Source organism: Schistocerca americana, chromosome 6 (genome assembly GCF_021461395.2).
Source record: "Schistocerca americana isolate TAMUIC-IGC-003095 chromosome 6, iqSchAmer2.1, whole genome shotgun sequence".
Taxonomy (NCBI): Eukaryota; Metazoa; Arthropoda; class Insecta; order Orthoptera; family Acrididae; genus Schistocerca; species Schistocerca americana.
The window spans coordinates 396839991-396865612 of record NC_060124.1 but is presented as its reverse complement, the minus strand read 5'-3'; the positions used below and the strand labels follow the sequence as shown (position 1 = coordinate 396865612).

General features: G+C 38.7%; 1 protein-coding gene across 2 annotated transcripts in view; it reads right to left on the bottom strand.

The window, feature by feature from the left end:
* Positions 1 to 21625, bottom strand: part of LOC124619261 (terminal nucleotidyltransferase 4B-like) — a 42679-nt gene extending 21054 nt beyond the window's left edge. Inside the window, exons 1-5 of one of the 2 annotated variants that reach the window (XM_047145526.1) lie at positions 20791 to 21625; positions 20529 to 20699; positions 8748 to 8868; positions 4311 to 4547; positions 1901 to 2047 (exon numbers count right to left, since the gene is read on the bottom strand). In XM_047145526.1, coding sequence (XP_047001482.1) covers positions 1901 to 2047; positions 4311 to 4547; positions 8748 to 8868; positions 20529 to 20699; positions 20791 to 21140 — 1026 coding nt within the window. In that variant the 5' untranslated portion in view covers positions 21141 to 21625. The remainder of the gene's footprint in view (positions 1 to 1900; positions 2048 to 4310; positions 4548 to 8747; positions 8869 to 20528; positions 20700 to 20790) is intronic. The other variant, XM_047145527.1, reaches the window with a different exon arrangement.
* Between the last annotated feature and the right edge of the window lie 3997 nt (positions 21626 to 25622).

Here is a 25622-nt window from a genome sequence, read left to right as displayed (position 1 = left end):
GAAGAGTTTTTAGCAAACAGAACACAGCATGTTGTTATCAATGGGCGTGCCACAGGGGAGTGTTATGGGACCATTGCTTTTCACAATATATATAAATGACCTAGTACATAGTGTCGGAAGTCCCATGCGGCTTTTTGCGGATGATGCTGTAGTATACAGAGAAGTTGCAGCATTAGAAAATTGTAGCGAAATGCGGGAAGATCTGCAGCGGATAGGCACTTGCCGCAAGGAGTGGCAACTGACCCTTACCATAGACAAATGTAATGTATTGCGAATACATAGAAAGAAGGATCCTTTATTGTATGATTATATGATAGCGGAACAAACACTGGTAGCAGTTACTTCTGTAAAATATCTGGGAGTATGCGTGCGGAACGATTTGAAGTGGAACGATCATATAAAATTAATTGTTGGTAAGGCGGGTACCAGGTTGAGATTCATTGGGAGAGTCCTTCGAAAATGTAGTCCATCAACAAAGGAGGTGGCTTACAAAACACTCGTTCGACCTATACTTGAGTATTGCTCATCAGTGTGGGATCTGTACCAGATCGGGTTGACGGAGGAGATAGAGAAGATCCAAAGAAGAGTGGCGCATTTCGTCACAGGGTTATTTGGTAACCGTGATAGCGTTACGGAGATGTTTAACAAACTCAAGTGGCAGACTCTGCAAGAGAGGCGCTCTACATCGCGGTGTAGCTTGATGGCCAGGTTTCGAGAGGGTGCGTTTCTGGATGAGGTATCGAATATATTGCTTCCCCCTACTTATACCTCCGAAGGAGATCACGAATGTAAAATTAGAGAGATTAGAGCGCGCACGGAGGCTTTCAGACAGTCGTTCTTCCCGCGAACCATACGCGACTGAAACAGGAAAGGGAGGTAATGACAGTGGCACGTAAAGTGCCCTCTGCCACACACCGTTGGGTGGCTTGCAGAGTATAAATGTAGATGTAGAATTTTCACGGAAGATTTGGAAGCGAAAAAGGTTGCTGACAATTGTTCCTCGGTTTTTGAGTGATCATCAAAAGGAATGGTAAGGTGAATCATGTCATGCTTTGAAACAACAACTTGAAACTGATCCAGAGTTTCTGTTAAAGATTACTACTGGTTGATGAGTCATGGTGCTATGGTAATGGCCCAGAAACAAAACAACAGTCAAGTCAATGGAAAGCATCATAGTTACCCCCTCCAAACAAATATCGCCAACTCAAATCAAATGTCAAAACTATGCTGATCTGCTTCCTTGATGCCAAGGGCGTCATTGATTCAGAGTTTGTTCCCCCATATCAGACTATCAATTAAACCTTTTATTTGAAAGTTTTAAGAAGATTTTGCAGCAGTTTTTGTCAAAGAAGACCCGAACTGTGACAGACAGAAGACGGGTTCTTCCAAAATGACAATGCACCTGCACACACAGCCATCTCTGTTAATGAGTTTCTGGCTAAAAACGTCACTCGCGAAATAATTTACTACCTTCGTTAAAACAAAATTAAATAGGCAAATGCAACTACAAGAGATTCAAGTATCAGATGAATATGAAGACGTTATTTCCATTCTACCCTCCTCTCTGAACAGTGACTGATGTATTCATGGCCTGGATCACTGGTCTTCCTGGAGGTTAGGCGGGGTTACATCCCCACCCCCAACAACAACAACAACAACAACATAACAATAAATGAAGATGTAAATAGAAAATGATGTGCAGGTTGCATGGCTTTGTATAATGATGTTCCAGGAAACATGTACACACTTTTGTTGCACAATCAATGCTTATCATACAAATTTTCTGAAATGTAGTGATGAAGGTTAAGAACAGAATTTAAAGGCTCAAATTACTACGTAATCTTTTCTGCACTAGGCAACATTTCAAAGAATTACTTCTAGTTTTTTTTACATGACTCACCTCTTCCTTTGAGATGTAGGTGCCTCCATTCTTAACGCGAATGCCAGTCTTCATGTAATTGAATTTACGGCCATACAGCTCAAAAAATTCAATTAGCAGCACACCAAGATTAGCGTTTGGGCTATACGCATTCTGACGTGGATGCAACTGCAATGAATAGAAAAATAAAATCGTAATTGAAGTTAATGCTTGTAGCAGTTTCAGTTTGAGAAACATAGTTTATTAGGCTCTTACAGAGCAGAATACATATTACGTGAAAATTCTGTACAGGAAATTGCACAGATGGTATATAGCACTATGTCTCTCTCAACAAAGATAGAAATCCAGATTCAAAATCACTTCATATGAAGTAAACACCCAAAAGAACACCTTTGGGATGAGTTAAGACTCTCAACTGTTCTCCAGGCTCCAGCTCTAACATCACCATCTTAGCAGGTTTCAGTTCCTTGGGAAGAATGTGCTGTGATTACTTCAAAGGCGTTCAGACACTTCACTGTAAGTGTTCTCAGCAGAGTTCGAGTCATCAAAGGTGAAGTGTGGATACATCCCACATTAATGTCTACTAATAATGTCTGGATACTTTTGATCAGAAAGTGTATTGTGACTGTACATTTAAAAAGCGTTAACTCCTAAAAGATGACGACAGGTGACCAACAGATAATATTCTTACAGCTCGCTTTTGGCCAATAAATAATTAATTCCCATGAGAACTGGCCCCAGAAAATTGTTCCATAAGGTATTATCGAGTACCAATAAGTCAAGTATGTTTGGAGTTTGATTTGTTTGTTTGTTTGAAAGACTAGCAATTATAAGAAGACTGGAAGTTGCTTGGCTTATTTGTTTGAGCAACTTACACTACGTGATCAAAAGTATCCGAACACCTGGCTGAAAATGACTTACAAATTCATGGCGGCCCCCACATCGGTCATATTGGAATTCAATAGGGTGTTGGCACACCCTTAGCCTTGATGACAGCTTCCACTCTCGCAGGCATACTTTCAATCAGGTGCTGGAAGGTTTCTTGGAGAATAGCAGTCCATTCTTCACAGAGCGCTGCACTGAGGAGAGGTATGTCAGTTGGTGAGGCCTGGCACGAAGTCGGCATTCCAAAACATCCCAAAGGTATCCTACAGGATTCAGGTCAGGACTCTGAGCAGGCCAGTCCATTGCAGGGATGTTATTGTCGTGTAAACACTCTGCCACAGGCCATGCATTATAAACAGGTGCTCGATCGTGCTGAAAGATGCAATCGCCATCCCCGAATTGCTCTTCAACAGTGGGAAGCAAGAACGTGCTTAAGACATTGATGTAGGCGTGCTGTGATGATGTCATGCAAAACAACAATGGTTGAAAGCCTCCTCCATGAAAACCACGAGCACATCATAACAGCGCCACCGCTGAATTTTACTGTTGGCACAACACACGCTGGCAGACGACGTTCACCTGGCATTTGCCACACCCACACACGCACCATTGGATCGCCACATTGTGTACTGTGATTTGTCACTCAACACAACGTTTTTCCACTGTTCAATTGTCCAATGTTTACGCTCCTTAACCAAGCGAGGCGTCGTTTTTTACTTACCGGCGCGATGTCTGGCTTATGAGCAGCTACTCGACCATGAAATCCATGTTTTCTCACCTCCCGCCTAACTGTCATAGTACTTGCAGTGGATCCTGATGCAGTTTGTAATTCCTGTGTGATGGTCTGGATAGATGTCTGCTTATTACACATTACGACCCTCTTCAACTGTCAGCAGTCTCTGTCAGTCAACGGGCGAGGTCGGCCTGTACGCTTTTATGCTTTACGTGTCCCTTCACTTTTCCACTTTACTATCACATCGGAAACAGAGGACCTAGGCATGTTTAGGAGTGTGGAAATCTCATGTACAGACGTGTGACACAAGTGACACAATCACCTGACAACGTTTGAAGTCCCTGAGTTCCACGCAGTGCCCCACTCTGCTCTCTCACGATGTCTAATGACTACTCAGGTCGCTGATATGGAGTACCTGGCAGCAGCTAGCAGCACAATACGCCTAATATGAAAAACGTTTGTTTTTGGCAGTGTCTGGATACTTTTGACCACATAGTGTATTCCATACAGAAAATATGCATACTGGCAGTTGTAACATGTGTGCCACTGTAAGATTAACCTTTATCAATAACCTTTACCAATAGTTATCTATTTACTTGAAATATGCAATAAAGACAGTAATATTCACAAAAATGGAAACAACTTGAGCACAGATGGAGACTAATTCTAGCAAAACTACACCAATACCTAATAAAACAACTCCGCAACACAACAAGAACACCAATACCTGAGAACATGACCACATTTGAAAAATCACAAAAAGCAAGCTCGCTCTTTCCAGCCTCTCAAAATTAATTTGTACTGGTTACATACCTGCAAGAAGCTAATCGTCATGAGTATGAGACTGTAAGATGAGATACCACCAGTGAAAACCTCATTTAAATCTCTCTGTAAAAGGAACTGTTTTAGTACAAGGACTAGCTTTGGCAAAACTGGGAAGCGCTCTTTGAAGTCCTTTATGAGCTCTGCAGACTTCACACCATTGCTCATGTTAAAGCTGATGTCAACCTTTATGTCCGACTCCCGATCTTTCAGCTTTACTATTGGTACCTGTGAATTCATTAACAGAAAATGGTTTCAAAACATATTTTTCTCCATAAGAATAATACAGATTACAAAAGAAAAAAAAATTATCTCTAATTACTTATTTTTAAAAAAAATTGTGTGTGTGTGTGTGTGTGTGTGTGTGTGTGTGTGTGTGTGTGTTTGTTTTTGTTAGGGGGGGGACACACAAAATAATTAAGAAGCAATTTGTTGACAGAATATTAACATTAGTATATATACAAATATAATATATACAAAAATCAAATTAGCACATTTACATGGTCTTCTTTTTCCATTACAGAAAACAGCAGCATCAACATACAACATTATGTTTGTTCAGAGCGATCTTCATTGTGGATTAAGGGTATCCACAATGTATCAGCAGCTGCAACTGGAGTCCTCCCCCTTATTTAAAATGCCTTACTATAATATGTTACCAACTTCATGCTACGATTCAATTTTCCAATAATGCCGCATTCTCAATGGTTACTTTTTCTTACACATGTGATGGTCGAAAAGAATACTATACAAAGGAAATGTTTAGCAACAAACAAGAACATATTCAAGATTGGTAATCAAGCTCAGCTACCCGTGTTCATCATTGACTCAGTTGTATGTGCGTCTTGGTGGAGAAGGTGATTTTAGAAGCTGAGTTATGCTCATGAACACTATGTTTATGTGAGTATCTATTGTTCCCTCATACACATGCACACGAAGAAATCCTTCAACAAGTATATTTACTAAAGAAAAAATAAATGTTGAAATGATGGCAGCAGATTGAAGGTCTGAGCTACAAGGGCAAAGAATATGCGATTATTAACTAGTTAGCAAATGTCATTTCATTTCATGAATTAAATATATATTTATCTTAATTTGATCAAAGTTGTGATTCATTCTTCTGAACTTCATACCCATACATGAGCTGCCCTCTCAAAAGGCACGAGAACTCCCATTTCCCTTTCACAATATTTGCACCTCTGGTGTTCCTTGGAACTCTCAAAATCTGCAGTACAGTCATTTCTAAACGTGGGAATATGGCAGACTTTTATTCTCAAAATTACATACTGATCATGTAACACCAAGTATGTCAATTGTCTGTCCCTGTTTTTAGTTAATTTACAGAATTATACCAATTTATTTCTATTTTATCACTATCATTCCAATTACACATCACTTTAGAAATACGAAAAATTCATCGATCTGCGCAAACCACAGACCTTGAAAGCTGCAGAAAATTGTTTGGAAGATTTTGTGATGGTAGTTAAATTTCAAACCGTATTGTCTGCAGCTTGGGCAACAATTAAAACAGGTAAATTGTGGCTGGTGTAAGACATGGCATCCCCTCATTGGAGCATCAATGTTCGTCACAAACTGAACAACAAAGTTCCACATTGCTCGATTAGACGTAGTGGTGAAGATGATGTGGCTCTGTTCCCTTGGCTCCCAAGTCACCTGACCTAAGGCCTTTTAATATTTTCCTTGGGACGAGGGTTTGATACATTAAGAGCCATGTTTACGTACTCTCACTGCGAAGAACATTGCAACAGCCCCGAGAAAGTATAACTGTTGTGATGACGATGGACGTAGGAGCAATCTTAGAAAATTTGTGGGGTGCAAAATGCAAACTTTGTGAGTTTATGATTCTTTTCATTCATCAGTCTATCTGTACATAGGACACTTTAGAAAATACAGAGCTTTGATAACAAATAGCTCATTTATAGTAACCGTGTATAATTTATCAAATCTGCTATAGTGTCCAGGAAGTCCGAGGGATTTCCAGGGAATGGATTCCGAGGGCATTCGTTAACAATATGTTTGACAGTGTGTCTTGGGAGCCCACTGGTGCATTCCACTGTGGTAGTCTTTCCCTACCTGTATAGTATGTCACTGCATATCTCATCGGTAGTCCGAATCATACTGAGTGTTTTGTCTTTTGGGTTAGATCAAATTCCCACAGATTGTTGTTGGCTTTGAGAAAGCTAAGGAACTCCTGCAGAGAATTATATTAGGTACTATTCTTTCTTCCAAGCTTCATGGAACCTGCAAGGTGCTAGCTGTTCGGAGTGGTTTTCATTTGGAGTGGAGTCTGCTGATGTGGATAGCAGTTACATCCTCATGAATTGGCAGCTGTTAATTGTTGCAAATTTTCTTATATTTCCTCCAAAAGATACTGTTTCCTCTCAGGCTAGGTGGTGAAATGCTGCTCGGGACACGTAACGAGAATATGGGAGTTGACTTTATATATGTACATCAACTTAGTTGCATATCTACGGGCTTCAGGTGGCTGCTGTTTATCTAGTGCCACTGAGAAGTCAAGGCAGAGGGCAGGTGATCTTTGAGCCAACGCTGCAGAATCCCACTTTGTACTGTACAATTTTTGCAGAATAGTATTTCTTGATCTCACTTTATCTGCAGTCTTTGTTCGATTCTGTTTAAATGAAACGGTTCTATCATGTTTAAATCCAAGGTATTATGGGTAATTGCTATGGGTCAGGTGATTACTATCGAAAAATACATCAAGTTCACAGTTGGCTCAGATATTACTCACATGAAAGCAAGTGAATTCAGTGTTGTTCACCTGTTGGTATATTTGTGAACAGATCCATTATACAGACATCTTTTGTTAATACAGTCACTACTTTTTATAGCAACATCACTTTTAATGATATTGGCTGTAACAGCAAAATTTAATGGTCCCATCTAAATTCTATGTAAATGCTATACTTACAAAATCACTTTGTACAACATCAATTATTTTAACTTATATGAAACAATAATTTTTTATTACATTTTCAGACAAAAGCATCAGCTATGAAGTCCGAAGTTCATTTCTGTTTGTAACGTATTTTGGGATTACTAACAACAATTTAATACTATTTTCAAATTCTTGTTTCCTGCAGATTGTTGGTTTCAAAACTCTGCATTAAATGTAAAATGTGCACGCCCATCTTAAATGTAAAAAAGAAACAAATTAACCGATTATTTGAAGTAGGACAGTATAATGTAGTATGCATTACTCTATTCCATTTTAAAGTTAAAACAACTGGTTGAAAACCAAACAACACTGTATTTGCTGTAATTGTAGGATTCTACAAAATTAAATTCTGATATGTGTTATGTTTTCAAAGCACAGAAGTGGAACAATACCATATTTGTTACTGATGCTTTGTGGTTGTGTGTGTTAGAAATTTTCAACGAGTTGGGTATTGTAAATCACATTTGTACAACATTTTACAGAGAATACAAAACAATGTGTAGGCTTTCATGTAATGTGTGTAGAGAACACTGTTCATTGTGGTACTGTTGATTACAGTAACTGAAATTAAGTTGCGTCATTCTCAACTATTGTACTATACAGCACTTGCAGTACGTTTTACACATGCTCAACATTTTATCTCGTTCTTTATCCAAGACCTTGTTCAATATTTAATTAATAATTTATGTTGTTGCTACTTCTTTTATCACTTATTGCAGGTTTTATACATTTTGCTGACATTTTATTCCTGTATGTATTGCATAAACACAAGAAAAATTCCTCTTCATTCACTATGGACAAATACAGCCTGTAATTTACCCAGGGTTACAGCTGAGCATGGTGTTCACATTACCCCCACTAGTAGTACTGAGTTTGCTCAGCATGATTATAACACTCATTATCAATTTTGTCTTTATGAACTTCATTATCCAACTGATTGCGGCTATGGTATCCATTTTCTAAAAACTAGATACTGATCATTTTGTTCCACCGACACAATTTAAGACTACAATATTGTCAGAATATGAACCACGACAATTTCAAATTTTACATGGGGAATACACAAGTGAAACAAGAATCCTGTTTCTATGGAATTAGTGGCGTAAAACACTGAATTGTGTCAATATCACGGCTTCTGAAGGTGAGTGAGGGGTACTTTCTCCTGTGCAGCTTGAAGTGTTTTTGCAGACAGAAATAGCCTAGGTCCAACATCCTGGGTACATCTCAATGACAGATTTACATTTAACTTCTGTGACAAAGCTATCAACATTGGAGAGTTGGGTATGGGAGGGAAAGGATAAGAAATTGTCTGACAAGATAAATTACCATCATTAGGGCCAGCATTCAAACCCTGCCCTCCCATACAACGGAGCATTACACAGACTAGTTATTTCTTTGACCAGAGCAATAAAAACAACTTAATATTTTTATACTGCAAGTGAATAACTTACCGAAGCCTTGTCAAGAACTTTAATTGATGATGGTTCTGCAATGTTGTGTTCCAACAACGATTGTTCCAACGTCCGAAGTGGAAGGGTCTGCCATTTGCCAATCACAACCAGATCTATATCACTGAAATCAATACAAGTAGGTTTTTAGCATATTATAATGTATAATAATAAAAATAGTACTACTGCTACTACTATAATAACATCATTAACAACATCATATCAAGACATCACAATTTCTATAAATGTCCATTTTAGTTTTCATGCAAGCAACATGTATAACAAGAAAGATAAAAAAAAATCTGACATCAAAGTACAGATTATTATACCAAGAGATCTTCGTTTCAGAATATTCTGTATAAACAATTATGCAAAACAGTAGTCTATGTATCATATTGGAATGAACACATACACATACGTGTAAATTGCAAAAATGCTCTCTTTTGGGGGCAAAAATTATGTGGAATACTAATATTCATAGCCCATACCACCTTCACACAAATCTATGCTAAAAGATTTGTCACCTCTCTTTGACACTCTTTTTCTAATGAATGAGAACAATAAATTGTGTAAATAAAATGTTATGATTGCATGAGGACAGTGGTTTGAATTTAATCTTGTTGGCCGCAGGTACCAACAATCAGTCTCTCCTCATCATGTTGCCCAGAAAGTCTCCTGTGACTAGGTTTCTGAGTGACTTTTCTGTAACTCTCCCCATTTCCTAAAACTCATTAGTCCTTTTTTCCATGCCTCTTCCTTTCCCTTCAACCCTTCTGCCAGAAGACCGAGCCACTGACTAAGAACTCACACATTTCCATATCTTTAATATGCTTTTTCTCCTGCCGCTGCTTTGTGAGTAGATCTTTTTATCCATCCAACTATACAGTATTTGCAGTTAGCTTCTCATATACTTGCTGCCTTTGCAATATTTCAAAATCAATGAAACTGGATAGCTTGCTCTCTCATAATATGATTGAATTATTAGGAAAAGTGTACACTGCTACTCGCCTCATCCTGGCTGAAAGCTTACGTGTGTAATAGCCTTTTAGTTGTGCCCATCTGTGACTCAACGACTCTACTATATTGTGATTAGCAATCTGCCCTTTTCACAATATTATCATTATTTCATCCTGGGTCTTCCATTGTATGATTGACTGAACTTATAGCAGCTAAAGTGGTGAATGTTTGCTCAAATATAGTAGGGAACAAAAACACTGAAAAGCAGCTTCCCACCTGCAAAATAATTAAGTAATACATTGGACAACTTACACATGAATTGCCACGCCAGATACTAGGTGTATAATGTAACAAATCCATAACCAAAGAAATGAAGAGAGGTGTTGGCAATATCATTAATCCATTGTTGTCAGCATTATATTAAGGGTACGCACGACAAGACTGGACTTTCGCTGGTTTTTAAGACAACAATGAACTTCTATAACCTCGTTAAGCTCATTCAAAACACCTATTCTTTCATAACTGACTTAATTGTTTTGAAAAGTAATACATTACTGGAAACCATTGGCAACTGAATTTGAACATTACTTATGCAGCCCAAATCTCATGAGACTATGGGTTTAGACTCAGTATAACTAGTAAAATAATTTTCCATTGCGTACAGAAACTGTAAATTCTCCCTCAATTAAACAACTGTCATATCTCATTTATCTTTTATTAGTCTCCAGTCTTCTGACTGGTTTGATGTTGGTCACCATGAATTCCTCTCCCACGACAACCTTTCCATCTCAGAGCAGCACTTGCAACCTACGTCCAAAATTATTTGCTGGATGAATTCCAACCTCTGTCTTCCTTCACAGTTTTAACCCCCTCTAGTACCCTGGAAGATGTTCCCTAATGTCTTAACTGGTGCTCTATCATCCTGCTCCTTCTCCTTGTCAGTGTTTGCCCCTTCTCTTTGTCAGTGTTTTCTGTATATTCCTTTCCTCTCCAATTCTGTGGAGAACCTCATCTTTCCTTACCTTACGAGTTCATTTAATTTCAACATTCTTCTAAAGCACCACTTCTCAAATTCTTCTGCTCTTTTCCATTCTGGTTTTCCCACAATACATGTCTCACTACCATACAATGCTGTGCTCCAAACATACATTCACAGAAATCTCTCCCTCAAATTAAGACCAATCTTTGACACTAGTAGACCTGCCTTGGCCAGGAATGCCCTTTTTGCCAGTGTTAGTCTTCTTTTTATGCCCTCCTTGCTCCATCTGTTATGGGTTATTTGGCTGCCTAGGTAGCAACATTCCTGAACTACTTCTACTTCGTGATCACCAGTTCTGATGCTAAGTCTCTTACTGTTCCGATTTCTGCTAATTCTCACCACTTCCATATTTCTTCGATCTACTCTCAATCCATATTCTGTGCTAATTACACTGTTGATTCCATTCAACATACATTGTAATTCTTATTCAATACCACTGCAGACAGCAATGTCACTGGCTAATCTTATTGTTGATATCCTTTCACCTTGAATTTCAATTCCACTCCTGTACTTTTCTCTTATTTCCGTCATTGCTCCTTTGATGTATAGATTGAACAGCAGGGGCGGAAGACTACATTCTTGTCTTACACCCTTTTTAATGCATACAATTCGTTCTTGGTTTCCCATTCTTACTGTTCCCTCTTGGTTCTTGTGCATCTTGTATATCACCTGCCTTTCCCTATCACTTACCCCTACTTTTATCATGTTTTCAAACACCTTGCACCAGTTTTCATTGTCAAATGCTTTTTCTAGGTCAGCAAATTCTACGAACTTGCTGTGATTAATCTTCAGTCTTACTTCTATCACTAATCGCCATGTCACAATTCTCTCTCTGATATGTTTATCTTTCCTAAAGATAAACTAATTGTAAACTAACAGATCCTCAATTTTCTTTTCTATCCTTCTGTAAATTAGCCTTGTCAGCAACTTGCATGCATGAGCTGTTAAGCTAACTGTACGATAATTCTTGCACTTGTTGACTTTTGCAATCTTGGGAATTATGTGGATTATTTTTTCCAGAAGTCTGATGGTGTGTTGCCAGTCTTCCACATTTTACACCCAAGAATAATCATTTTGCTGCCACTTCCCCAATGATTTTACAAATTCTGATGGAGTTTTATCCATCCCTTCTGCCTTATTTGATTTTAAGTCTTCCAAATTCCGATTCTAATACTGGACCCCTATCTCTTCCCTATCAATTCCTGTTTCTTATTCTATCATGTTGCCAGATAAGTCTTCCCCCTTATAGAGGCCTTCAATGTACTCCTTCCATCTATCAGCTCTCTCCTCTGCATTCTTAGTGTTACATGCTCCAGCTTTCAATTTCACCAAAGGTTGTTTTGACTTTTCTATATGCCGAGTCATCCCTTCTAACTATCACTTCTTTATCCATTTCTTCAGATTTATCATGTAGCCATTTTTCACCTTAGCTTCCCTGCACTTCCAATTTATTTCATTCCTAAGTGACTTGTATTTCTCACAATATTATGAAAAGGCCACTTGTTATCCACTATGTAGTAGAGATGCCAAGTCACATACAGGCACAACAAAAATACTGTCAAACAAAGTTTTTGGCCCAACAGGCCTCCATCAGAATTAGACAATACAAATAAACAAGCATGCGCGCGTGTGCACGCACCTACGCACACAGTATCTCACTCAAATACAACGGCGCGCACTGTGTGTGTGTGTGTGTGTGTGTGTGTGTGTGTGTGTGTGTGTGTGTGAGAGAGAGAGAGAGAGAGAGAGAGAGAGAGAGAGAGACCCCGTGTTTGGACAAAAGCTTTGTTTGGCAGTCTTTTGTTGTGCCTATTGGCAACTCAACATCTCTGCTTCATGGTGATTATCACCTAGTCTTTTCATAATAATGCCATCATTCCATCCCAGATTTTCCATTGTTTGACTTGTATTTCCATATTTGTGAATTTCCCTGGGCATTTCTGTACTACTTTTGTTGATTATCTGAAGTACTCCCTCTGTTACTCATACTTTTTTCGCAGTTACCTTCCTTGTACCTAACTGGACAGCCTAGTGAGCCACTTATTACAGTATCTATTGCCTCAACGAACTTCTTGCATATCTTTTCCCTCATTAGTACTTTCGTATCCGACTTCTTGTCCAGGGTTTATTCCTGATTAGTATGAAAGTTCAGCCTTCTCTTCAACTTTACCAAATTGTGTACATCAGCCCCTGGGTACACCTTACAATCCAACGCCTTCTCGTATCTCCCGACCTTTTCCAAGTTTACTCCCTTTTGCAATTCTTGAGCAGAGTATTCGCTATAGCCATCTGAAATTTATTCCAGAACTTAATTAGTGTTTCTCCTCTTTCATTACTACTACGAAGTCCATATTCTCCAATAACCCTTTTTTATGTCTTCCACAACAACCAAGTTATAATCCCCCATAACTCTTAGATTTTCATCTTCTTTTAAGTACACATTACCTGTTCAATATCCTCATATTCTTTCTCTATATCTTCATCTTCTGCTTGTGACGTTGCCATGTATACCTGAACTATTGTTGTTGGGCGTCTGTTCGTTGTAGAGTGTGATGCAAACAACCCTCTTACTGAACTGTTCACAGCAGCTTAGTCTCTGCCCTACTTTTTCTGCTGCTGTTGATATTATCCTATACTCATCTGACCAGATATTGTTGCCCTCTTTCCATTTCACTTCAATGAACCTCACTGTGTCTAGACTGAGCTTTAGTGTTTCCCTCATCAAATTTTCTAGCTTCCCTACCACTTTTGAAATTTAGGCATTCTACACCCACAACTCTTCGGGAGGGGTTATACTTTTGTTGGTTATACAATCTTTCTCATGGTCACCTCCCTCTTGGCAGAACCTCACAGAGATCCAAAAGGTGGACCAATCCAGAATCTACTGCCATTGGAGAGATCACTATAACACTTTTTTAATTACAAGCCACATGTATGGGTCTTTAAAGCAGTGATTTCCATTGCCTTCTCCATCCTCATGCCCTTGATCACTGCTGAGCCTTGTACTTTTTAGGGGCAGTTTCCCACCCCAAGGCTAAGACAGTGGCCTGAACCTCTGTCCGCTTCTCTGCCCTCTTTGACAAGGCCACTGGCAGAGTGAGGTAACTACTTATTTCAGGAGTCTTTGGCCACTATTGCTTATTTTTATTCAAAATTTAAGCAGTGGTGGGGTTCAAACCCAGAACCTAGGATGTTTTTGATTACTAATCAAAGACACTAACCCCAGACCATGGGTATTTCTGCAATATTATTTTTTTCGCAGGAACAGATACTAATTTTTCAGCATTACTTAAAAGCAACAATAAGTACTAATGACACTATTCTAATAATTTTTATGCATTATTCTATTGCGCCTGTTGCTGTCGTAATTTTTCTAAGAAAACATGATTTTTGAGGCATTGGGACTATGAAATGTTCTCCCTAAAATTAGCTCCTTTCCAAAGAAGAGGGAATGGAGAAAGATGGTACTATTCATGCTGGAGAGAGAGAGAGAGAGAGAGAGAGAGAGAGAGAGAGAGAGAGAGAGAGAGAGAGGTAGGTAGGTAGGTAGGTCTTTTTCTGTGTAAATGCCACAATAACTCCATTGCTTCTGCAGCTGCAAACCCACGTGGTGTAAACCCAGTAACTAACGTTAAAAGATATCCTTAGCCATCAAGTAAACATACAACTTCCTCAAACCTCCACCCTTACAGAATACGTGTGCATAGGGGAAACTGATTGAGGGGATCAAAATGTGAGTCAGTAAAAAACAAATATCTCCAACAGGTAACGGTTCTGGGCTCTTCTCAGTTGGTTTCTGGATGTCACTGTATGCAATGCCTGGATACTCTCCTGCAAAAATGAAAATACTATTGCTGATACAAGTTTTCGATGAGAAGTTTTGAGGAGATTTGCAACACCACCGAAAGGACTTTGATCAGCCCTGCACTCCTGTACAGTAGAAAATGAGCTCCAGTGTAATGGAATAAACCAACCAATTGTGAAAATATATGAACATGGAATACCATATCAAGTAACTCATTACATTTGTAATCTGCACGTGTGATAGATTTCTTTCTTTCAGTAGAAAGATGTGTAAACTATCCATATAAATGTATGCAACACTCAATAGTTCTTAGCATTACGTATATGGTAAATTACGGTATATTAAAACAAGAAAGGTAAAAACATTTCACTTTAAATACTTGTTTTTCAATACAACTAACAAGGAAGAAGTAATAAATGTAAGAAAAATTAACAAAAACAATTCAGGTACTACAGGGTTAATACTGGATTTTTAATTTGGAGGAGCAGGTCTCAAATTACCGTCTAACCATTTAAGCTTTCTGTAGATTTCCTGAATTACTTCAGGCAAATGCTGGAATGACCAGTCCCCCTCCAATGAAGACCAAGTTTCTTATCTGGCAATAATCTACCCTTCTGTCAATCAGTAGGTCAGGGATCAGAAACAGGGAAAAGTTTTTTATTTTTGACAAGTGTGGTACAAAACACTTGCAGATGTGGTGGCAGTGGCAAGGATGATGATGGTGGAGGGGAGATGATGCACAATACACAGTAGAAAGTGTCCAGCTGACCTTTATTCTGGCCGACATACAAGAAACCTTACATGGAAGTGACACCAAATCATAAATTGGCAGAGAAAGGCTTTTATGATTTTCAGACCAACATGGAGCTGGGCAGAAGAGTAATGTCCATATTAGGTCTGGATAGGGATTCACCTTATGTGAGCATCAACAAAAAGAATAAAATGCTGTGTATGCCCTCAAGCAGAGCTGGGCATCAAAAGGCACTGTAGGAATACTTGTCACAGGTTTAAACCAAGAACATTAAAACAAATGAGCCTAGATGGACAGCCAAGCTAACGGGAAAGGCAAATTTGACTTTGAACCAGACAGCAACCATCTAGATACATACAGTTTCTTTCTGTTTATGATACAGGTGGGAGTATTGGGTGAAGATTACAAAGCTGGCCTATAATGTGCTCTATTTCAATTGGTGGGTGTGGAAGGGAGGGGAGGGGGGTGTTCCACACTGATGTGATGTTTACATAATGAAGTAATTTTAATTTGGAAAATATATGCGGTTTTTAGTATGTACAGTGAACGAAAACTCTCGAACAAAAAATGTTTGGTGGGTTCATTTAGAAGCAAAGGACATTTCAGAATTTGAACTCATCTACTCTAGAATGTAAGCCCTTCAGCTTTTACAAATTAGATGCATATTATTTTCCCACCGTTGTATGTACATATTCATTTCACTCTGATGGCAGAAGAAATGTTAAATGCTAATATTTCTCTGGTGATGTGAGGGGAGTTGGTGACAAAGTTCCTGAGCACTAGATTTTGTGGCAGTGCCCTGTGTAAAATTCCAAATCTGTTTGCACAATACACAGTAGAAAGTGTCCAGTATCTTCTGGAGAATAGGCATGTGACACTGCTGGTGGCGACTTGACCAACAGATGAGGATTTTCAGGCACTTGATTACAAAACCATCAACTCAGTCAAACAGAATTCCTCCACACATAAAACTGCAAACATCAGCAGATTGTTAATCACTAAAATAAATACTAAATTTTTTGTAACAGATGTCACCACATTTTAAAAATTCAGAAGTACTGAAGAAGTTAGCAAATTCAAAAAGAGAATACATTGACAACTATGGTGAACTACTGCAGTTCTCTGTTGTTGACTTCTAAAATATTACTAGGCTGGTCTGTGAAATTTGAATCCCTCACAGCTTCCCTCAAATTTTGGTTGTTTTTGTTGCGACTAACATTTGTAGTGCAGCATGACGTCAACGTTAGGTAGAAAGATTGTAATATGGTTGAGAGTATGCGAAGCCGATGACTGAATGCCAAATGAAGACTATAGTAACAGACTGATATGATGTGTAGCCTAATGATAACATTTGCTACCAGGTTTCTTCTCTCTGTGTAGCAAAGTGGTCATATAGACCCAAAGCAATATGCTGGATATACAGTCAGTATCTTAATGAACCAACATAAAAACATACATTACAGTTGTTCAATGTAACAGTGATGATACCGTTTTCATAAAGATTACGGCCAATGAACAAAAAAAATTTAAATTGGGGACATACTGACTCCAGGGGTACTCAGCGCTAAAACTAATGAATAAATTTTAATGTGTTGTAAATATAAAACATCACAAGGTACAACTGACTCAGGGAGTCATAATTTGGTGGTAAAAAACAAAAAGCATAGTGAGATGATCTTCCAATGTGCTTATGGGATCATACTGACCACAGTGGTACTATGAAGGTTAATGGTACTACGAAGGTAACGCACTTTTCGCTGTGAAAACGAAAACTGCAAGGTAAATTCAGAAAATGTATATACAATAATGGGAATGTATCCAAAGAGTATTTTGATGCTTGTTATGCATATACACTGTTAATAAAGTACGAAAAATACAAGGGGGGAGGGGTACACTACATAATTTACATATATCTTCGTAACAGTGCTATCCTTTCATTGTAAAGATTACCATGACAAATTTCCTCAAGTGTTCATAGGACACTCAAAAATACTCTCTTCCTCATCAAAGATCTCTAAGCATTTTTCAAATCAGAAAGAGAGAGAGAGAGAGAGAGAGAGAGAGAGAGAGAGAGAGAGAGAGAGAGAGAGAGAGAGAGGAGGAGGAGGAGGGGGGGGTAGGTTCTCAATATACGTAGAATTCTTTGTTAAGTTATGCAACGGAATTTTCATTTATAAAGTATTACGTGATTGTGTCCCAAAACCACGGGAAAATTATCATACAGGAAATTCAAGTGAGTAGGCTTATAGTGATAAAAATTACTAAGACAGAAATGACTGCTTCGTCCTTATGGTGATCTTCTCTTCCGGGGTCAGCCTCAAGAGGGTTGGGTTGTTTTGGGGGAAAGAGGTCAAACAGCGAGGTCATTGGTCTCATCGGGTTACGGAAGGACGGGGAAAGAAGTCTGCTGTGCCCTTTCAAAGGAACCACCCCGGCAATTGCCTGAAGCGAGTTAGGGAAATCACGAAAAACCTAAACCAGGATGGCCAGACGCGCGATTGAGCCGCTGTCCTCCCAAATGCGAGTCCAGTGTGCTAACCACTGCGCCACCTCGCTCTGTTCAGCCTCAACAGGTGGGTCATTCTTAGTTTAAGAGTTAATGACCTGCTTCCTTCCCGTATCAACCTCTCCTTCCTCTCAATAGAAGAAAAACACAGTGCCAAAAGCAGGGATCACTATTTTCATTTTCAAATGTTTCTATGTGCAATATCTTGAATGGCACTTTCCAAAAGTAAATCATGGCGAACCATTCCATGTTTTTTGTGAAAAGAGTCTTGTCTTTCTATAAAATGAGAGGATTTGTCGTCATGAGACACAAAGGTGTTCATAAACAAGAAAAAAGTAAAAGATCATTATAATTGACTGACTGTAGAGAGGATCACTTCCATATTTCACAGACTTTTGATTACCTCAAAAATCAAGGTGTGAACTTATTTTAGTAACAGCACGAAAAGAATGTTTCACTTTTTAGAACAATGTACTGAACTAATTAAGTATAATGGTTAGATAGTTTTTCCCAGTCACTGTGAGAGAACAAATACAGATGATATTTCACATCAGTGATACTGAACAATAAGTCCGGATAAGATGTCTGGCACTATGTGTCCAGAACAAATGAATTAATACACTAAGAACCTGAGGGGGGGCTTCTGGCCTAAGCTTCAGCAGTGTAAATGACCACTGATATATTTGGGAAACAATCAACCTAACAATACCACAGACCTGCACTGAATCATCAGTGTTGCAACATAAACCACTCAACAAAATCTGACATACATAAAAGACCAGTCATAACAAGGTTTATTTTGTTGACTTCGCCAATCATCAACTAAACTGTCACTCTTCCAAACTTAACCAGACCTTTGGCTACGCTACAATCACAAACTGTAATCACACTTCAAAAGATTAAACACAATCAAGCTACTGCCAATGTTCTGCTCAAGCTTTGTGAATGTGTGTCAGTTGACATGCACATTGGAAGGACCAACCAAACCAATACTGAAAAAATTCTCCAACATATACATCCCAGTGAACACCATTGACTAGTGTACCTAGGATACAAAAAAAGTGGTAGAAGTCTTGCTTTGCTTATGGCAAAAAGAGATGAGCAAGCGGACTGAATAAACATCAGGAGAGTCCAACAGATTTTTTTTTTCCTTCCTATGTTTCTTCCAGCACATGTAAGACAAAATTTTGCATTACCTTTCATTTATTTCCAGCAAGTAATGGACATTCCCTTTTGACACCGACTTATCTGAAAATGCCTTCGCAAAAATTAATAGCTACACGATTGAATGCCTGATCACGGGATTGTAGTGTGAAATACATCATGGTACAAAATGCTGATGGTAGCAATTTGTACCATAATTTTTACATAATCTCAATGCAATTGAGAAGCCCGACACTTATCAAAATATTTTACTATGGAAATATTCCAAAGGTGTGGGAGGTGCCAGAAATCTTTAGATCAAATACGCAACTGCATCATGCTCATAGGCTGTCATGGTAAGTGTGTAACAGTCCGACGAATCTATGAGCCACTTTAATTCAGTCCTGCTGAATGAGAAACACATAGTGGTGCTATGAGGCAGGAGACGGGGTAGGAAATGTGGGGTGGAGACGTGTGACATACAGTAACGGGTGAAGAATATTTGCTAGCAACTGACCCACTGTTTATTTCGTTCTACCTACAGGCTCTTCACTGTATACGAACAATTTTGAGATGCAGCATGTCTTCAACTTGTTTACAAGACATCAATATTACTGTCTGCGCAAACTAAGTTAGCACCGCACAATAACTGACAGGAACAACCATACACAAGTGTCAACTTCAGCTTTCACGGACAGTAAAACTATAACAATTATGTGCAAAATATATTGTGATGTCAAAATGTATACAGCGAGTACAAAACAAATAATTCTAACCGTGTGTGTACAATACAGAAAGGAAGATACTTTCCACATGAACAATGTCACATTCACAACAAGGCAATTGCCTTATTAGCTTAAAATTAGGATAGAGACATGAGTAGTTCCATGCCTGGTGAATATGGAATTTTGCTGAACTATGATTCCTATGACTGCCAAAAACACGAACTGGTTCCCAAACTCTTTTAAATAATTACGCAATCTGTAGAATACTATTTTCTATGTTTTGTACTGAATGAAGTAATAAGTTTGTTCATTATCAACTAACTGCACAAATTGCAATAAACATGCTGCTGACATCTTTTCCACGTCTGTAATATACTTTTGGAGTGTAACACAAACTTGGAAAAGATCTACTTCAAAAAATACATAATTCCATTGTCCTAACACTGACATTTGACATCTTAGATTACTATTTTTGAGGTACACCCTGACTTGGTTTTTCGTACTTTTACGCTTATAACACTTGTAAACTTGGTTCAGCACATAACATTTCCTACTGAATTGATAGAAAAGACAGTAAATGTTAAGTAAATCATAAAGCTTGCGAACATGCAGAAAATCTTATACCTACATAGACTGAACTGTTCCAGCGTTTTGTATTGGATTTTTACATTGTTTTTATTACAGGATAAAAATAAACAATCGGCTCTACACCCAAAACATTTCAATCACCGCATCACAACAATGTACGCGACAATTAATTCTATAATAACTGACACATATTTTTATTAAATTAACACTCAAAAATGTACAACTATTTTATATTTTTTTAACTAAAAATGAAATATGCTACCCACTAACCTTGTTGGGAGATAAAGGCCTGTCCTGAAACTTCCAAATATTTCAACTGTTGAATCTGGCCACAAACTACGGATAACTTTTTTAATCTTTCGAACCACACTAAGGCGAAGCTCATGTTCTGCTTGCGTTGGACTCATGTACTCGTAAAAGTCCTCGATCTCTTCATGAAGACTGAAAATCGTATTCTTTCATTAGCTTTAAGAGGCATATAATTTACGATACGAAACGTTCGAAAGTCGAACTGAATAAAAAAACCACATACCCGATGACACCACGGCCGTAGGTTTTATTCGAATTTCTCCATGGGCAACCACCGTGCTCACCAACCAACGACGCCTGGTTAAAGTTCATGCCATAAGTACTTGCACGATTTTTCCTTTTCCTGCGTGTGCGCTTGTAGTACGTATTATTATTTATCACACGATCATGAAAATCTTCATTGTTCGTTAAACTATCTAAATGAATGTAATCCTGTCCTTTCTGTCCTATTGCTGGACTAGTATCTATAATATTCATACTATCAAGCCCCTTTTGGGCTTCCCAAATGCGTGTCCACAGCACTTTCGATGGTCCGTCTTGCTCTGGCTGAAACCAACCTATACTGGGATCCATAAAACGCACCAGCCCTTTTGCAGGTGCTCAGACAACTTAAAGACACCACCACTATGCGCTTTTGAAGACTTTTATCACTATTTTACTACAAATATAACCACCAACAGCACGATCTGCACACACATCAACCGGCTGCAGTTCCATAAACTACCGCGAGATGACGGTAGCACACGAAAGCAGATATGATCCAATTTGGCTAAAATATTACTGTTATTTGATAAGAGGGCGTAACAAATAATACTGTCGTATAATATATAATTTTAAAGAACACCACATGCCGTGTGCAAATAAACCATAACCTGTGATGCAAGAGCATTGATTTGCAACGATGAAGACTAGCTTCAACGTTTACATTGCAGGTGACAAATCCGATCAGGGACAAACTATTTTCCCTTCCAGTAAAAGTCTCGTGGTTATTAATAGACCAGTGGAACAGCGATGCTAAGGTATTTGAGATAGAAGGCGTCGAATATACACAACTCTGGAGCATTCATTTGTATTAAATGATGCAGAAATTTCTGGAATTTGCTAGGTCTATTGTAATTTCTGTGATTACCGACAGAGTTCACTGCGGTCACCATATTCATCTTTAGTATTTGTTAGGCTGCGTATCTCATACGAAAAGGGGGAAAATATATTTGAGCGATTATCATACTCCGTTTTTCGGCAAAACAGTGTTAATTCGAACAAAGCATTCGTTGATATGATAAGATACGCAAGAACAGAATAATAATAACAAAAATACCTTCTAATGAAAGATGTTTTAGTTACGACTTTTTAAAAGCAATGCTAGTGCCAATTAATGGGTTGTCCGAGGGTTTAGTTACTAACTATTTCTGTAGTCTAGAATGAAAGTCTCTTCGTCGTACCATCTTTCTTCCTACTCGAACAACTAAATAATGTTAACCACAGCGATGGTACTTCATGCAACAAATTTCAATTAGATGCTAATTTGAAACGTACGTTCAAATGTATCATCTATGCCAAAGTTCATCACATCGTTACTTATCATGCTCATTTAAAAATTTTAAAAGATGATAGACTCCAGAAGAATGATTAAAAATATGCGTGTGAAATCTGGCTTTTACGATTATGTACTTCACAGTAACTTGTCTAGAATCATTTGTTTATTTTCTATTTGAGAAGATCAATGTCATTTCCTATTATATTTTTTAAACAACATTTATCAACATGTGAGGAAGACGAATGGGTACTGATACGCAAACAATCATAAATGAGATTGAGGAGCGCTTTAGTGTAACTCAAAGCTCATTTAAAAGGAGGGAATGGTGACATTAACTACTGACTTGAAGAACATAGATTGTGAGGTGCTTCAGGAACTGAATAATAATATGATACTCTAGTTAATATCATACTTCGAACCAGAAAATTATGATAAATACACTTAAAATATGTACTACTTTGGTACAGTGTTCACATGTTCCGAATATGGAGCATCCAGAAACTATATATATATATATATATATATATATATATATATATATATATATATATATATTGGCCACGACATCTTGGTAGATGATTGTTGCAGTGTCTGTGTGTTTATGGGTTGCATTTTTTCATATGACTTGTCAAGTCAATGGCAGCACAGCATTTCTTGCCGCAATTGTCACAAGTGTATCTGTCTGCTGAGGCAGGAGCAATGGTAGCATTGCGAAGCTTTTTCTGCCTTAATCTGTCTAACAAGCCTTAATCACGCTTCAACATTCCACATGACATATCATCACGCTACTCTGGTCTCATGCTAGCCCGTGACTCCCATCTGTTTGTGTCGATTCCAAAGCTCTCGATATCTCGTTTACAGGAGTCCTTGAACCTCAATACAGGACGTCCTACAGGTCCTTTGGCTATAGAGATCTCTCCAAGCATCACCTCACATGGTAATCTGTCAGGATCCATACGGTGGACGTGTCCCAGCCAGCGGAGTCGTCTCTGCTTCAAGATAGCTGAAATACTGTTGCAGTTAGTTTTAGATAGCACTGCTTTGTTGTTCACTCGGTCCTTCCACGTTACGCCGAGGATGGACCTCAGGCACCTCATGTGGAAAGCATTAAGGCGACGTTCTTGTTTGGCATAGGCAGTCCATGTTTCCGATGCATACAAAAGGATGCTGAGGACGCAAGTTTGATATACAAGAATTTTGGTGGTCAAAGAGAGTTTGTTGTTTTTCCAAACACGTGTATAGAGTTTGCCAAAAGTTGTCGCAGCTCTTCCAATGCGAGCATCAATTTCCTTGTCAACAGACATGTTTGATTCTATAGTAGATCCAATACAACAGAAGTTATCTACGACTTGCAGAGTAGTGCCATCTAGTGTGATATTCGGCTTTGTGTTAGCACCCTGAACCATAATTATGGTCTTACTGCTGTTTAAACTCATCGAGAATAGGTGGCATGCGTGACTAAATCTTGATACTAGCTCTTGCAGCTCTTCTGCAGAGTTCGCAACAACTGCATCATCATCAGCATACAGGAGTTCACGAGCGACTGTCTCGTAGAGCTTTGTCTTACTCTTCAGAAGACTGACATTGAAAAGCCCTCCATCTTTCCTAGTATGCAGATGTACTCCAACATTGCAATTCTCGAAAGCCACTTGGAGCAGACCTGAGAGGAAAATTCCAAAAAGTGTAGGTGCCAACACACAGCCTTTTCTCACGCCACAGTTCATACTGAATGGTTTAGATGTACTGCCATCGAAGATTACAGAGCCACGCATATTGTCGTGAAAAGATCTTATTAAAGACAGCAAAGTTGGGGGACATCCAATTTTTTCCAATACGCTGCAGAGTCCCTCCCTACTGACGGTGTCAAAGGCTTTGTTGAGGTCAACAAAAGCCACATATAATGGCACTTTGTGTTAGCGGCACTTCTCTTGTAGTTAGCGCAAGGTGAATATCATGTCACTTGTGGATCTGCCAGTTCGAAATCCACACTGTGACTCAGGGTAGATCCGAGCAGCCAAGTTTTCCAGTCTCTTCAGGATTATCCTTGCATACCCCTTTCCAGCAATGCTCAAGAGAGATATTCCTCTATAGTTGTTACAATTACCTCTGTCGCCTTTTCCTTTATAGATTGTTACTATATTTGCATCTAGCATGTCTTGAGGTACTGTGCCTTCTTCCCAGCACTGCAGTAGGATTTGATACAATATCGGCAAAATGCAGTCAAGTTTGATGATTTCTGCTGGTAAGTTATCACGCCCTGTACTCTTGCCTAGCTTTAGTCTTTTAAGTGCGAGTTTTAATTCGTCAACAGTGGGAGGATCATCAAGCTCAGACATAACTGGGTAAGTTGGTAAAGTGCCCAAAGCTTCTGAAGGAATGTTGACCTCTTCTGAGTATAGTTTAGCATAGTGCTGCACCCATCTATATAGCTGCTGGTTTTTATTGTTGATTGGGTCTCAATTTAGATCATTTATTGCAGCGAAATTCCTGCTTGTTGGTCCAATGGCCTTTTTGATGCCTTGATACATGCTACTATAATGTCCTTTGTCCCGGCAGATCTGAATAGTTTTACGAAGGTTGGTCCAATATCTATTTGCGCAATGGCGAGAAACTCGTTGCAGATCTGCTTTGCAGGCCTTGTATTCAGCTATTGCTCGTTGGTCTTTAGGATTATTCACAACCTGTATATGAGCATTACGTTTCTTGTCTATATATGGCCGCAACTCACTTTCACATTCAGTAAACTAGTCACTTTGAGTCATACCCTGCTTCCCAAATGTCCCGATAACTGTCTGCATAATATTTTCTTTAGCTAGATGCCACATATTTTCGGCGCTCTGTGCAGTTATAAATTGCTCAGGATTCAGTTTCCTCTCAATTTCTTCACTGAACTTTTTGTATAGCGCATCATCTTGAATGGCTTTGGTGTTGATCTTCACTCTTCGAGAAACGCTCTCAGCTGAGTGACTCTTCTTTGCTGTGAACTGTGATTTGGTCATAACTAAATAGTGATCAGTATCACAGTCAGCACTGTGATATGTGCGGGAATTAAGGACATGACATAGGTCGCTTCTTCTGGTTATGATGAAGTCGAGCTGATGCCAATGGCCTGAACGTGGGTGTTTCCATGTTACTTTGTGCACATCTCTGTTCTGGAAGTAAGTGCAAGTGATGCAGAGAGAAAGAGAGGTGCAAAGTTCCAGCAGTCGCTGACTGTTCTCATTCATATTTCCAATGCCGTATGGGCCGGTGCAGTCGGTCCAGTTGTTCCGTTTATTCCCAACCCTGGCATTAAAGTCTCCCAGTAACACGAGTTTATCTGATCCACGAACATTCTCCAGGCATTTCTGCAGGTCTTCATAGAACATGTCTTTGACTGCATCTTCAATATTTATTTATTTATGCATCCTTTGATCTCTCTTTAGAGCACTACTGGAAACAGTGATATTGGATATGTCAGTATACATTTATAATCACAACTATAGAGGAGATTACAATTTTAGCACATTTATCATTAA